The following is a 14,819-nucleotide window of genomic DNA, read 5'->3' as shown; positions in this document are numbered from 1 at the left end:
AGGCACCAGGGGGAAAAAACAGAAAACTTTTGCTGTATGCTGCTTACTTCTTTCTTCATATTCGCCTGCTTGGAAATATCTCAAGATATGAAGAGTCATAATATAAGAACTATAAAGTCAACCAAAATGCTTTTGAAGGGACAAGTTCAAGAAATTCAGCTGACATACTGAAAAGCATAACTATAATTAAGCTGAATGCTAGATGGCTACCCAGTTAACGTAGCAAGCCACCACTACCACAACTCAATTAATTAATCAACATAATGATAAGAAGGAATAATAAATGTGAAATGATGCCTGACGTTTGAAACTGAGTCCATTGATTGTTTAACAGTTCTATGATTTTTACTTAACCCTAATAATACTGCAAAATATCAAATTAAATGTTACAAATGCCATTTTTGTAGAAATTATATGTTACAATAATTTAGCGGTATGGGAAATAGCTTTATTACAAAAAATAAGATGATATTTTTCTGTTTCCCCACAACCCTTGATTTTCTACATATTTTCCAGACAGAAAATGTATTTGTTGAAAACATATTTCAACATAAATATATTTAGACCGAAAAATTTCTCGGGGGGAAATCAAAAAGGACTGGAAAAACAAAAATGAAAACAAACTCACTGGTTCTCCTTTGCTAGTTCATCACTTTTAGTTTGAAATTTCCCAACCGGATGTTATTGGTACGCTGCGGCTTCGATGTACGTCATAGCGTCATTCTGCTACTAACGTGATTGCTAAGTGAGTGAACCATGATGAAGGGGACTTTTTAGCTCAGTTTCTCTTGCTGTTGGAGTCAATTTCTTTAATAAAATGATGACTCAACGTAAAGACAATCCCGCCTGAGCTTTTAAGGTATTGGTTCAATATTTCTATGCATTTTTATTATATATACTTTTTTAGCGTGGACACGATAGGTAGGTGTCTGCTGATTCAGCTGGACAGCACTGCTAAATGTTTTAGAAATATTGCTTTTCATCTCTGAATAATTAAGTGTGAACTACAGCATTTTGAGACAGTTATTTATTTAATTATAAATGTTTACTAATAGAGAGTTCTGATTGGTTCATTTACTTCGAGGCCTGCTCTCAAAAATTCATTACAGAAAATGGACATGAACCTATACTCTATTAGAAATTTAAGGATAAAGTCCTGCTTTTTTGTTGTTTTGTTTTTGTTTTTTGGCTAATTTGTTTGATTTTGTATTAGCCTAGATTTAATTGGCTGTAATTGTAAAGGAACTTTGCAAATTAAATTTGATTGTAACCTTAACCTTGCCTAAATTTAGCTATTTTAAAAGACGCAAAACGACGACAACAATTTAAATTATAAAATTCTTGTAATAGTTAAAAAAAAAGTAACCTCTCACATTACCACATTTGCTAACTTTTAAATCTCAGGTTGCAACGATGTGTATCAAAGTGAAAACGATCGGTGCTTCTCAACAAGTATTGCAAGTAAAATCCCAAAAAATAGTCGACTAAATTTGTGTTCGGCCTTCCCGGGTCTTTAGGGGTGTGCCTGTCCCAGAATTACTCGTCTAGTTTTTCTCCATTCTTTCTTCGCAGAATAGCTCAAGCTCCGTCAGGCTGGGTTCTGTGTTCAAGTACTTAGATTTTCAGTTGGTGTTTATGGTCTGTGATCGATGCCATCACACATCAGCTCTTACAAATCATTTGTAATCTGTTAAGTAAGACTAGTCAACCCAGCAGCCATGTTTTTAGACTGTGGGAGGAAGCCGGAGTACCCAGAGAGAAATCGGGCATGCACAGGAGAATCGACCCCACAGCATGCCTTTTTTTCCGTCTTATAATAATCGGACTAGGCAGAAGCTGAAAATAGTTTCTGATTTTCCAGCAACAAAATGCGCATCTCCCTCCTCCCTCCATTGTTTATGTTTTTGATCAGCTGATAAATGTAGAAACGGCGGTCACTCCCCAAGGAGAGGAAATAAAATCACTAAGAAAATAGTAACGCACAGTGATTTGGATAAGTAACTTTTATCTGATTACTGGATTTGGAATAGTAACGGGTTAGACTACTCAGAAGTGGTCAGATGAGACAAAAGTGACGAGGTAGCACAGATATGCACATGTAGAATTATTTTGACTACAACTTCTGCTTTGTTTCATGCTTCAGTGCAGGAAAACGGTGAAGATCTTTGTTTTTTTGTAAAGATTACCTGCTGAAAGGAAATGGTTTTTATTGTTAGAAAGATATTCCAAAATTCCAGCACACTCACTGATGTTTTTAAATCGCAAAACTTGCAACAAGAGCGTCTCAAGTCACCTGATTAGAAAACAGAGTCCACTTGTTGTGCAGTTTATTCCGGTTTAATATACGGCAACTCTGTGAAGCCCATCTGAGGCAAACGAATACAGACGATACTGGCACACACAAAAACACGCACAAATTACTAAAGTTTTTTTTGTACTGTTGTAACCAATAATCAATCTCCTCTTCAGTTCAACCATATAAGTGGAGACTCATTGTTGATGTAATCATTATAAAATAACTTGCATTTAAGTTTTGGCAAAGATCAATGTGATTTTCACAGGAGGTGGAGCGTTGTTGTTAGCGGCTGCTGAAAGTAACTAAAAAAGTTACTTTTAATGTAACTTAGTTACTTTCCAAATGAAGTGATCATTAATCTAAGTTACTTTTTCAAGGAGTAATCAGTAAACAGATTAGAGTTACTTTTAACACACCAGATTGCTTCAAGCTACTTTTTTATCTCTTTAGTAAACAAGCCTTTCCTCCCCACTCATATCAAACTTTAACATGACTTCTTTTGACTATTTTCTTCTTTTTCTTGGTGCTGCGCCGTCAGGGTCAGGCATGCTCCAAATTTTGGATCTGCTCTTGTAAGATTTAATGGAGATCTTGGTTTAGAGTAGAAACATGTGTCCAGTTGGTAAATGGAACGGTAACTACGTCTACATTCTTATTCCATATGACTCATATTTAGGTTGTAATTTTTCAGTCTTTTAAATGTGATGGAGTGATTGAAGTAAGGGAAAAAAAAAGAAGCACATGCAAACATTTCAGCAAAACTGGATAGTTTAGGCCTTGAGGTAAAAGTTCTGGCAGTACAAGTGAAGATAAACGATTTAAGACTTATTTTAATGGACTTTGATGTTGAACAAAACAGACATGTGGATCATAAGTCATCGAGCGGCGGGGTTAGCACTGCGGTGACAGGCTCCATGTGCTTCGCAGCTCCTCTGAGACGCCGCGCGAGCTTCTAGCGCCGGTCGGTGGGATGGATCCTCTGGGGGCTCGCTCCCAGTTTGTGGATATCCAGTCCCTTCCGGTGTGGCAACAGCAGCTGAGTGAGGAAGCCAAGGAGACGCCGCTGGACCAGGGGGACGGCCTGCTGGACCAGGGGGACGGCCCGCTGGACCACCAGGCCTTTCCCTCGCCCTTCCCCTTCAGACCGGACATCAACCACAAGATCATCCTCTAGTGAGTCTACTGTGTGTTTCTTCACGCTCTCGCTGCAGAGTGTAAAAAATACAAAAGCCGTTGTGTTTTCCAGCCTCAGTTTAGGTCGTTCCTGCTTCCCTTTCTGAATCTGTTCAGAATCTGAAGTAAAAATATTCGTCCCCATAAACCTTTTGGCCAGAGGCGCAGAAAGAAACTGAATCTATAGAGAATCACATTTCCATGTAATGGGAATTCTGAATTCATCCAAAATACTCAAAAATCCATTTTTGTCCGCCTAATTTTTTGTAAAATGATCTTTTGAATAATTCTTTGTTTTTATTTGTGTTATGTTTAATTTTTTTATTATTATTATTATTACTTAAAGAAAAACAGGCGCTAAGTCAACCTCATACTGATCATTTAAGTTACTGATGGAATTTGACACATAATGGAGACGTGAAAAATAATTTTAAATTAATGTTCTGTTTGTTTACATCATCTGTTCCTCTGGTCAGTTAAAGACAAGAGGAAAAGTAACAGAATCTCTAGACTGTTGGAGAATGAAAAATTGATTCCTGAATTAAAAGTCGTTTCTGGATCAAAAATGTTCAGAATCAAAAAGTGTTGTAATCGAATCGTGACCCTAAATATTGTAATCAAATAGCTAGACACCGAAAGATTCACATTTCTACTTTTCACACTCTGTCATATTCTAGACTCAGTTTCTTTTATGAACTTCTCGGCATTGTAAAAGAAAGGGAAACATAAAGCAAGACATCAGTAGGAGATGGAAGGAAATGGAAGCATAGATTTCAAAATAAACTAGCAATAAAATGTACAGAGTTTTCTAGGTGTCTCTTTGATGACAAATTGTAAGGAGATATTCCCACCAGGCACTAAGCAGTTGTTGTCGTTGGCCTGACTAATCTTGGAGACCAACACCAGCCACGTTATCTGTCCTGTCAGCACTTTGATCCTGGGTCACGATTAGCCTTTTTTCACGCTGACGTTATTGTTTAACCATCGCAATCCAGGCCTTTGTGATTGGACACGACGAAGCAGAACCCCTCAGAAGAGGCTGATAGAGACATGTTATTAACAGATTGGACTCTGGACCGCGTTGCAAATGCCGATAGCAGAAGCATCTGTATTGTCACCATGTTTCTGGTAATGCTTAATATTAGCATTGTTTCAAAAAGTATTTGAGCATTTTTATGCTGTGTTAAAGAACAAATAATTGAGCAATTCATGAGGTTGAAAGAGTTGCAGAAGCAAATACAAACAAATTCGTAGGACCATTTCTGCTGTTCATCTTATTTTTGTATAACTCCTGCAGTTCTCTGTGACGCGCTGAATATAAACCACTGGACCAGATTGTTTTCGTAGCATGCGGCTAGCGGATGTTTCGAAGTCACTTCCGGCTTTTAAATCTTCGACAGGAAGACACAAGAGTTTCGCAATCATTTGTGGCACTGCTCCGAAAACATTTTAGTCCTCCTGCCATGAGAGGGTCGCAGGGCTGATGTCACACTGAGTGTGAGAGAGGGATCACTATAAAGATGGCTTCCTATTTTAAAAGCAAAGGCAAGGTGGTAACAGTCGGCCGAGTGACATGGATTTTAAAATCATATTTTGTGGTAATTTTTTATCTGTGATGAAAGTGACAATCAGCTGCTTACGACTTCCTGTTTAGGTGACGGTGTGGCTGCGGCTCCATGTCACAGCAAACTTGGCCCCATAAACAAAAATAGTGCTTTAAAAAAAGAAAACGATTAAAAAGATTTACTCAGGATGCCTGTTCCATGAGGAACTGATATTGTTTTGTCTGAGTTCGCAATATTGTATGAAATAAGTTCAAGTGGTTAAATAAAAAAATCTGCAGAATGTGACATTTTTTATACTTGATTAATCATCAGAATAATCAGTATAATACTTGATTACTAAACTAATCATTAGCTGCAGTCGTTGATGTTATGTTTTTGCTGCCAACGTGATCGATCTACGCTCGCAGTGAGACTGATCTGGGCGCCACGTGTCTATGTGAGTGAACAATAATTTGAGGCGTGTGCTTTCAAAGCTCTCGCTCAAAATGGGGACGCGTAACAACGCCGCTGCTCTGAGCGTCAGCGAGTCGGGTTCTGGCCAAACTACGAGATTAAATCAAACGGACCACTGGGAGGGGCGTCACAAAGGAGAAACTGGAGATTCGTCTTTTCCTCAAGTAAAAAAGAAGAAAAAACAGCTTTTGTATTGAACCAATTGACAGGGTTTGGATACATTTATGATGATTTTTCACAAGCCTGACTTTTTTGGTGGCCCCTGCGGGTGCTGCGTGTGTGATGCCCCCATGGGCAGAACGACGGCGCCGTTTACCTTCAGACCTTCCTGGGATGTCCTGGAAATCTCGCCCTCTTGCTTGACGTGCTTCCAGGGAAAACATTCTTTCCTTTTCTGCAGCTTTTGTGATTTATGATTCATCAGAAATGGCTAACTTTGCGATTAGGTAGCAACTTCCACACCAAAGAGTGTTGTCCTTAGTGCAATCTGCCGACCTTGTCTAAGTCTTTGTCTGAAAAAAAAAGACCAAACATTTTTCCACACTCCTGCAGTTTGAGGCAGCCATTTCACCAATACTAACTTGATTAGATTGTGCCCAGAGTGTGTGAGGAGTGTAAAGTACCTCTCCACGTTTCACACGGACCGGTTTAGAATCAATGGACACCTTTAAAGACTTTAAGGACGACCGCATCATGTCCCCGGGGCCTGACTGACAGCCTGCCTGTTGCAGCAGCAGCTTCTCTGTAGGAGCCTTGTTGTTGCAGCGGCCCCCACCAGGAGGAGGCACATTCCTGCTCCAGTAACATGACCAGAGCTCAGCAACCCGCGGCCCGCGGGTGGCGGCACCTTTTAGCTCGTGACCGCTTAAAACGAGCTCATGCGTCGCGGCTCTTTGTAACGGCTGCTTACACCGACCGTTTGGGGAACACGAGTCCCGGAGTGTGATTAGAAAACTGCAACATTTACACAAATGCTTGACCTCCACTGCTGTATTTGCAGGGTCTGTCAGCTCAATAGGTTTTCTCTGTACGTTTGCCCCTGATTTACAGAGTGAATAGTTACATGAGGAATAGTCTGCCTAACAAACTGTGTAGATGGGTGAATGCGTCGTCATTAGTGACAGCATTTGGCCTGTTTGACACTTAACCTTTTGGGGGGTTTCCTCTCTTTTTAAGCCATTTACCGCTCAGAGTCGCCCTCTTTGCTGATTCACTCCGTCCATTTGGACCTTTTCTGCTTTAATTTCCTTTTTCTACTAGTTGACTCACAGTTCTGGTCAGAACAGAAGGTCGAGTTGAAGGTCAGAATAGCGTGTTAGTTTTGGGCTTTTGCAAAATAATGTTACCTGTTCTTTTTCTGTTATGTCATGTTTACGCCACATTCTGCTGAGATGTGCTCAAAACAAACAAACAAACAAAAGCGAATCCCCCTCCAAGAGTTGGTGCGCTCCAGCATTTCTATCCAACACAGACCCACTGATTAATAATAAACGGGTCAGTTGTTCCCATACCTGTTACTGTTAACTACTGCTCTCCTTTTGAGTAATACCACTTTATGAGGCCTTTTCCACCATCCCACACTACAAAGCAAGTAATAAAAGTGTGTCTGATTCGTGCTGATATCGTATCGGGTCAATATTGGTCAAAGATTTGCACTGGGACACCCCTAATAAAGTCATTATTGTGAGTGTACACATATATTTGAGGCTTGTAGTGTGTGTGGATTAGAGAAGAAAACACAATAAATGTGACATTGACTAACTTTAGACTGGAAAAGTCTGTGAAAGTTTGTCTCGCACAGTCATGGCTCGGTGGAAAACTAGCTGGTAAAAGGCACCATTAAAAGCCCATACTTAACGTTGAGTACATGTCCACTACGAAGGTGTGTAATCATTAAATCAGAACTGCTTGTACCTCTTAAAATCAATTTAGTAAACCCCAAACAAGCTTGTTTTTTCTCCCTCTGCAACAGCGATCTCAAACTCCAGTCCTGGAGAGCCGCTGTCCTGCAACTTTTAGATGTGCCTCTGCTGCAGCACCTGAATAGAATAATTAAGGCTCTGGAGAACTGATCTACACAAGGTGGAGGTAATTAAGTCATTTCATTCCAGTGTTTTGGACCTGTGGCACATCTAAAAACTGCAGGACATCGGCTGGAGGACTGGAGTTTGAGACCCCTGCTCTGCAATCATTTTCCAATCATGTTTAATAATCCTTTGGTCAGGATAGACTAAATCTTCACGCCTTGACTGTCTAAAGGAAGTCTAAACGACCCTTTTGTTTTGTTTTCCTCCCTTGTCTCTGCGACAGCACCGGGGACGTTGCCCTGCTGAACTGCACTGCCATTGTGAACACCAGCAACGAGTTGCTGAACGACAAGAATCCAGTGTCGGATGGCATCCATCAGCTCGCCGGGCCTGAACTGAGGGAAGAACTCGTGAAACTCAAAGGTAGAGACCGAGGGAAGAGCAACAGAGAGGATGAAAATAAATCCAGAGCCAGGAGACGAAGGGGCAAAAGTTTCATATGGAGATTTGTGCCTATCGAGGTCAGGAGAGCTTATTTTGGTCATTTTATGTGACAGTCCAACGGAAAATAGATGCACCGATCTGATATTAATATTGTTATCGATCCCGATATTGAAAAAAATTCCAGATCAGGTATCGTTGAGAATGTGACCGATCCCTAAGGGCCGATCTATTTAGTCTAGTTCTATGCTTTGAGCTCTGAGCGACAGCATGCTTTATTATTTACTTTACCTTATTACACTTCTAATTGCAGTGACTGAACAGATTCAAGTTGTGTTATTTTTACATGTTTCACCAGTCTTGTGAAGCTGTTGGTGTATGTAAGTGTGCTGTACTGGTGCAGAGTTATCGAATAGTAAGAATTATTATTTATTTCTGTGTTTTCTTTTTAAAAGAAAGAAAGGTTTTCAGTCAATTTAGCGCTGCGTTCCCGTATCGGATCGTTATCGGCCGACACCAAACCTCAGATATCGGTGTCGGTATCAGAAGTGAGAGCGGATGAATCCCTGTACTACCTGGTGTGTTTTGTGTGCAGGATGTCGGACAGGCGAGGCCAAGCTGACCAAAGGCTTCAACCTGGCGGCCCGGTTCATCATCCACACGGTGGGACCGAAGTACAAAGCCAAGTACAGGACTGCAGCGGAGAGCTCTCTGTTCAGCTGCTACAGGAACGTCATGCAGCTGGCAGCGTAAGACCCAGTAGTTTAAACTCGGTCCGTCTGATCCGGGCCGGCTTCTTCACGCCCGCAAACACACACTCTGGTTCCATCTGGTTGGGAAACAACCCTGAGTGATGTCCAGTCCTTCACTTTTGTTGAACATTTCTTTCCTCACAGTTGTGACCTGGTGCAATAAACATGCTTTTTTTTTTTTTAAGAAAGAAAATCTAGTTCTTCCAGAAACAATACAATTAAAGCGTTGGATCATTAATCAAATCTGCAGCGGTTTTGGCTTTTAGAGTCAAAGTGAAAGGACAATAAACTTAGAAAGTTTTGGAATTGGAACGTTAGAAAATGAAAAGCTACTCAGATGTTCCCTCTTTTCAGAACCTTTTAAACTTAGCTAGTTTTAAAATGCTTTTAGTTTTTACTAAATAAGAATCTTAGGCTTTCTACACATGTAGCTGGATCTTTATAAAAGTGAATATGTCTGCCACATTGTTTGAAAAAGTAACGTTGTGCACGCTTGGATTGGTTTAGGAAAAGTGTTCATCCACACAAACCCACTGAATTACTCCACCGATCGTTGTTTTAAACATGCCAAACCCATAGGGGGCGGTGTAGTGCAAAGCTAAAACCTGTGCCAGTCAATCACAATCCTCCAACACAACCACAACTTCCTGCTAGAAATTAAACATGGTGCCAGAAGATTCATTTGTGTGGCCAGACAGAGAGGTTAAACTACATTTTATTATTCTAAAATTAGTCAAACTCAAGACGGTGTCGATTTGGACGCCATCGATTGGGATATATGGAGGTTGAACAGCAGCGTGCCTCCATGTTGGGCCTGTAAAAACAGCCAGAAAGCGTCTGGAGTGTCGTGCGTTCACCTCTGAGTCTGCAGTTTCCATACAAATAAGGAGGATTCGCAAATATCCTCTTTAGTCCGTTTTTGTGAACAATCGTTTTTATGACGGTCAACAGAGTTTACATGTGGATGAAAGGCCAAATCCCATAAAAATCTATTCGACCTCCCTTGGGAGTTAGTGTGGACTAACTCCCAAGTCAAACCACGCTGTATTTCTAATATTTGCCCGCCTTATTATACATCACTATCTTGAATTAAACATGTCCCTGAGGTTTGATTGCAATTAGATTTCTTTCTTTTGCAAACAAACCCGTAAAAAGTTTTTTTTTTCTTTTTTCTTCCTTTCCTCTCAGAGAACAGTCGATGGCGTCTGTCGGCTTCTGTGTGCTGACCACAACCAAAAGAGGCTATCCACTGGAGGACGCCGCACACATCGCTTTCAGTAAGGCCCATCGAGAGTCGTTTGTCTCTTAAGACTGTGAGGAAAACCCAGACTCTTCTCCTCTTTTACTCTGTGCTAGCGTAGCCGTGTGGCTTAGCAGACACGTTGCGACAGAGGAAATGGAAAGTAAAAGAGTTTAAAAGGAACCACACCCAAGAACTAGAACCACTACCTGCCAGGGGCAACAATACATTCCACACTGGATTGAGTGAATCGGTGACAAGTTACTGGTATTAGCTGTCATGGAAAGAAGACATGTGACTTTGAGCTCAGTGCAAAGGAAAGAAAACATCTGGGTGCTAAAAGCTAACAGGCTAGTCAACTCCACAAGGAATGTTTTGGCTGCTTGTGGCGATCTGAGTCAACTCAGACTGAACGTGTTCATATCCGTGAAAGACTGTTAGTTTACGTTAACCGTGTTTTCATCAACAGTGTTTATGTGCGTTTTGAAGTAATGCATTAAAAAAGGCCGATTTAAAACGGCAAAATTCAAAATAACTTCCTCAGTTTTGAAAAAAAATGTTTTTAACGCCAACTTGAGGTGGTTTTTTGCTTTTCTGAATAAGATTTGATTAATGGGAGATGGAAACACATTTGCCAAATAACCAAACGCTACCTGGTGAGTCTGTGCCTTACCAGGGGAACAAAACTCAAGAGGTGTGTGGTCCATGCTAGCTTGCAATTGCTACCGTTATTATCGCCATACATAGCATCTACATTTGACAAAATCATGCTTTGTGCGGCCCAGTTGATTCCCTCCGAACCAGTAGATGGAAATGCACCCTTTTGGTGTTTGTTTTTGTTTTTTGTTCAAAATTCTCGTGAGAATTGGATGGGAACAGCAATTAGCAAAGTAGTTTCAGCCGAACAACATCTATGTTCCCAAGTAAAGCTAATGTTAGTTCACCTTGTTGGCAGTATTAATCTGGTAATTCAGTTGTGACTCATTAGGCCTACAAGAATGGCAGAGACGTTTAGATCTCGTATCAGACTTTTGGACCGATTCCAAAAAACATGTCGACATGTAACACAGTTTTAGTTCTAGTTGGGGGTTTTTGCAATTCTTCTAGGCGTTGCTTGGTCTCACTTCTAGGTACATCACCCTAACATCCATTACAACCAGAATTGCTGATGGACTTTGTAACAGCTTCATTTTAAAACACCTATGTGAACAAGTGTAAGTTGCGATGGGTATTTTTGATGCGGGAGCTTTGTTTGGTGTGCCCATCTCATTAATACGTCCAGTAACAAGCGTGTTCTTGTGGTTTGCCGTGTTTACAGGAACAGTGCGCCGTTTCCTGGAGAACCATGGAGACAGCATCGACACGGTGGTGTTCGCAGTGTCGGACACGGAGGAGGTCTGTATGACACCGACACATACCAACGCTACAGAATCATTCACATATACTAGAGGAAAGTACATTCAAGCAAAATCTGTGTTAGAAATTGTGTTTGGTCTACGTTTAAGTGTTCAAACACGGTGTCAGCATGTTGGAGCGACTCTGTAAATTATTGTTCATCGTTTTTGTTTTGGTTGAGGCATTGCTGCTGTTTTTTGTTTTGTTTTTTTTTTTGGACAATTATTCCTTCCATTTTCTGGATGCTGTGCAGATGGTGGGATCTTTGCTTTTTCTTTTCCTTTGGGCTGTTGTTACGATGCGTTTCCGTATCAACAAGGTGTTGGTTTTACAACTCGGAGCAACAAATTAGCATATCGAAAGCTGAAATAGTTCCTGAACTATGACCCCAAATCCAGGTAGAGTTTAAAAAGAAGGGTTCATGGAGGAAGTATAAACCATCTCTTCCAATGGTCGTATCCTCAACTCCAACGTCTCTCTGCTTGGTTTTATAACCACACAGCCAGAGAGGAGCGGCAAAAGCAAACGAGGTGGATTAGCAGTGTCATCCAGGACAGTGTTTTTCAAAGTGGTTTTTCAGAGAACTGAAGGGAAGTTTTTTATTAGAAAATGTAATGTTTTTATTGTCAAATATTATAAAATGCTCCTCAAGCTAGCGTAGCAAGTGCAAAATGGAAAAGTTTCTGACAAGAAAAAGATTCAGTCCAACTGCTAGTCATGGCCGACTGAAATCAGAAGGCAAGAGGCGAAATTTCTGCTAAACAAATTGTTGAATTGCGAATGAAGGTGAGAAAAGCACTCAGAAAGTAGTTTGGTACAGTTGTCTTCTACATGCTACTGTGTGATATTGTTTGGAAATTGAGCAGTTTGCAGGTCTTAATAGTCTTCAGTCAGAAGCCGCTTCAGACGTGATGCGAGGCTGACTGCTACTGGATCTCCTTCCAGTCCACGTCGTCACCATCTCTCTGAAAATACTTGGACTATAAGAGTTACAACATTTAATTGCCGTTTTGGGTTGAATCAAGTATTTTTGAATTGAATTGAAGCGCTTTGTTAGAATCATCTTTTTTCTAAATGTGGTGAATAACGAGCTTACGAAAAACTCTTAACGGTCCTCTCTAAAATGTCTGTAAATACATGGAAAAAAAAACAAAACAAAAATGTGTGTGTTTCTAGTCTGTGCACAAGAAGCTTCTCCCGCTGTACTACCCTCGCTCCAAGGAAGAGGAGAGGCGCTGCCTTCCTCTCATCCCGGCTGACATTGGCAACTCGGAGGGCGAGCCCGTGGTTCCGGAGAGACAGATCCGCATCGCGGAGAAGCCAGGCAGCCTGGAAGGTATGTTCTCCCGTCGTTGGAGCAGAACTATCCGTTTGGAAAGGCGGAGGAAAAAAAAACAAACAAACGTTATTTTTCAGGCGGTCGGTATCGAGATTGGAGAAACGAAATCAGATCAAACATTCGTTCCTTTTGGCTTAACAGTCAGCAGAACAAGCAGATGCATGCACAATTTGATTCTTTTCTTGCTTCCAGTCTTCCCTCTCAAGAGAAACGTGATTTGTTGTTTTTTGTTTTTTTATGTTACAGATGTAGGCTTTTTTTATTTTATTTTGGCCTTAAAAAAAAACCAGTAGAAATTAGTGACAAAACACCAACAGCTAATGGGTTAGAAATGTTAGATGAAGTGTGGAAGCAATTCGACGTGTCAGTCAGACAGTGGAAACAAATCTCCTGTTTCCTGCATGAAGCCCAGTGAGCAGAAGTGAAGTCAGGACTGTGTTTATCGAAAACCATAATTATCAGTAAAAGTCTGACTTTAGAAACATGCATTGATGAAACTTTGAGGTTGGATATCCAGATCACTTGTGACTTTTGGACTTTTTTTTGGCTAAAAAACCCCAAAATGTCGTCCGGTTCTTTTGGGGTCATCATCTTGTTCTCATAATCTCCTGAAGATAAAGTTCTGAGAAAGAGAACTCGGTTCTAAAATATCTTTAATGACGGTTTAGCAGATAAGTTGAAATTATTTATAGACAAGAAGCGCATAACGGAGATATCTGAAAATGAGGATGTGTTTTTAGATACTCTATTCTAAAAAAAAAAAAAAAAAAGTTAAACGAGAAGATGGAGAGATTCACTGATGGGGCTTTTTCTGGTTGGTAGCGTTTTCTGTTTTCTTTGAGTAACGACCTGCTAGTTCTGGATGAATTTCTACTCTTTTTTTTTTTTTTTTTGCCAAGTCTTACTGCATGCAGAAGAATAAATCTGCTGCAGATTTTTGGGTAGTTTAAGGTTTTTGAATCCAATAAAACCCCCTCCCCAAAAAATCACAAAATTATATTCATGCATCAAAGCATATGACTCTAACCTCTGTCTGGTTTTTATTAAATTAAAGTTTTTTTCAATAAGTGCTTTAAAATCTGTGTTGTGGGGTCATGGGGTTCTACAAGTAACATTGTGGAGGTTCTCAGTTTTAATGCATTTAATGATTGGAGGAAAAATGTCAGATTATTCTGTATTTGAGCTGCAAATCACTGATCAAAAGTGATCAAGATAAAACAGGCTGAATGTTCTTTTAATTTCCTTTCGGGATCAATAAAATACTTCTGAATTTGAGTCTCTGACATCGTCTTCCACTCACATAGTTAACAGCCTTTTATTGTTACTAGTAAAACATGCAAATTTATTGGTATTAACAAAAGTTTTCTTACTGCAAACGTTTTAACATATTCAAGTAAAAAAAAATAAAAATGTTGATCCAAGGTTCCAGCGCCCCCTGTGGTCACAAACAAATACATGTCACAATTTTTGATTTTTCTTTCTTCCATGTTTTTATCTGTAAAACTAGGCCAACATAAAAACTAGCAGAAACAACAGAAACGGAGCACAAATATTTAGTGTAAGTAATAGATTCTTCAATTGCTTTATTTATAAGCAGAATATAAGATAAAAATATAAACTTTAGCAAACAGGAATTTCTAATTTTTGTTGCTTTACAAATTTCAACATTACATCATCTAGGACCCATCGCTAAGCGGTTTTGATGCTACTAGCATCTTTGTTTTGTGGCAAATTGAATCCCACTGTTTATTATTTATTTATTATTTACACAGGTTAAGGTGAAATGTGACTCATTTGTTCTTATGTAACGTGTCTGACTGGAGTAGATGTTGCGGGTTTGATTTGAGGTTTCTATATGGGAGCAGCGTTTGAGTGAGAGCGCCGCAGCATCACAGTGAAATGAAACCCTCCTGCTCCTACCGAAACATTCGTTTTCAATTCATCCCGAAAGAATAGATCCCAATTATCCCAGGAAAAGTGCATATGCAGCTGTTTGCTCCCGGCAGAAACGAGTCAAAGAAGCACAAAATATCAGCCGAGCCCCCCGCTCCGCGCCGGCCTTCACAGCTCCATGTCCTCTGTAATCTGCGTGACCTCTGGAGCTGCATGCGCTCTAATTGTTAGGTTTCTGGGAGCTG

The 14,819-nt window shown here is 40.2% G+C and overlaps 1 protein-coding gene across 1 annotated transcript in view; it reads left to right on the top strand.

The window, feature by feature from the left end:
- The first annotated feature begins 696 nt into the window (after positions 1-696).
- gdap2 (ganglioside induced differentiation associated protein 2) overlaps positions 697-14,819 on the top strand; it is a 34,035-nt gene continuing 19,912 nt past the window's right edge. Inside the window, exons 1-7 of the mRNA XM_044131748.1 lie at positions 697-859; positions 3,224-3,469; positions 7,798-7,937; positions 8,551-8,704; positions 9,896-9,984; positions 11,266-11,342; positions 12,519-12,678. Of these exons, the coding sequence (XP_043987683.1) occupies positions 3,267-3,469; positions 7,798-7,937; positions 8,551-8,704; positions 9,896-9,984; positions 11,266-11,342; positions 12,519-12,678 (823 nt within the window). The 5' untranslated portion in view covers positions 697-859; positions 3,224-3,266. The remainder of the gene's footprint in view (positions 860-3,223; positions 3,470-7,797; positions 7,938-8,550; positions 8,705-9,895; positions 9,985-11,265; positions 11,343-12,518; positions 12,679-14,819) is intronic.

The sequence above is a fragment of the Gambusia affinis genome, linkage group LG11, assembly GCF_019740435.1.
Source record: "Gambusia affinis linkage group LG11, SWU_Gaff_1.0, whole genome shotgun sequence".
NCBI classification, from domain to species: Eukaryota; Metazoa; Chordata; class Actinopteri; order Cyprinodontiformes; family Poeciliidae; genus Gambusia; species Gambusia affinis.
Note: the sequence above shows the minus strand (reverse complement) of the source record. Positions and strands in the feature narration are given on the sequence as shown.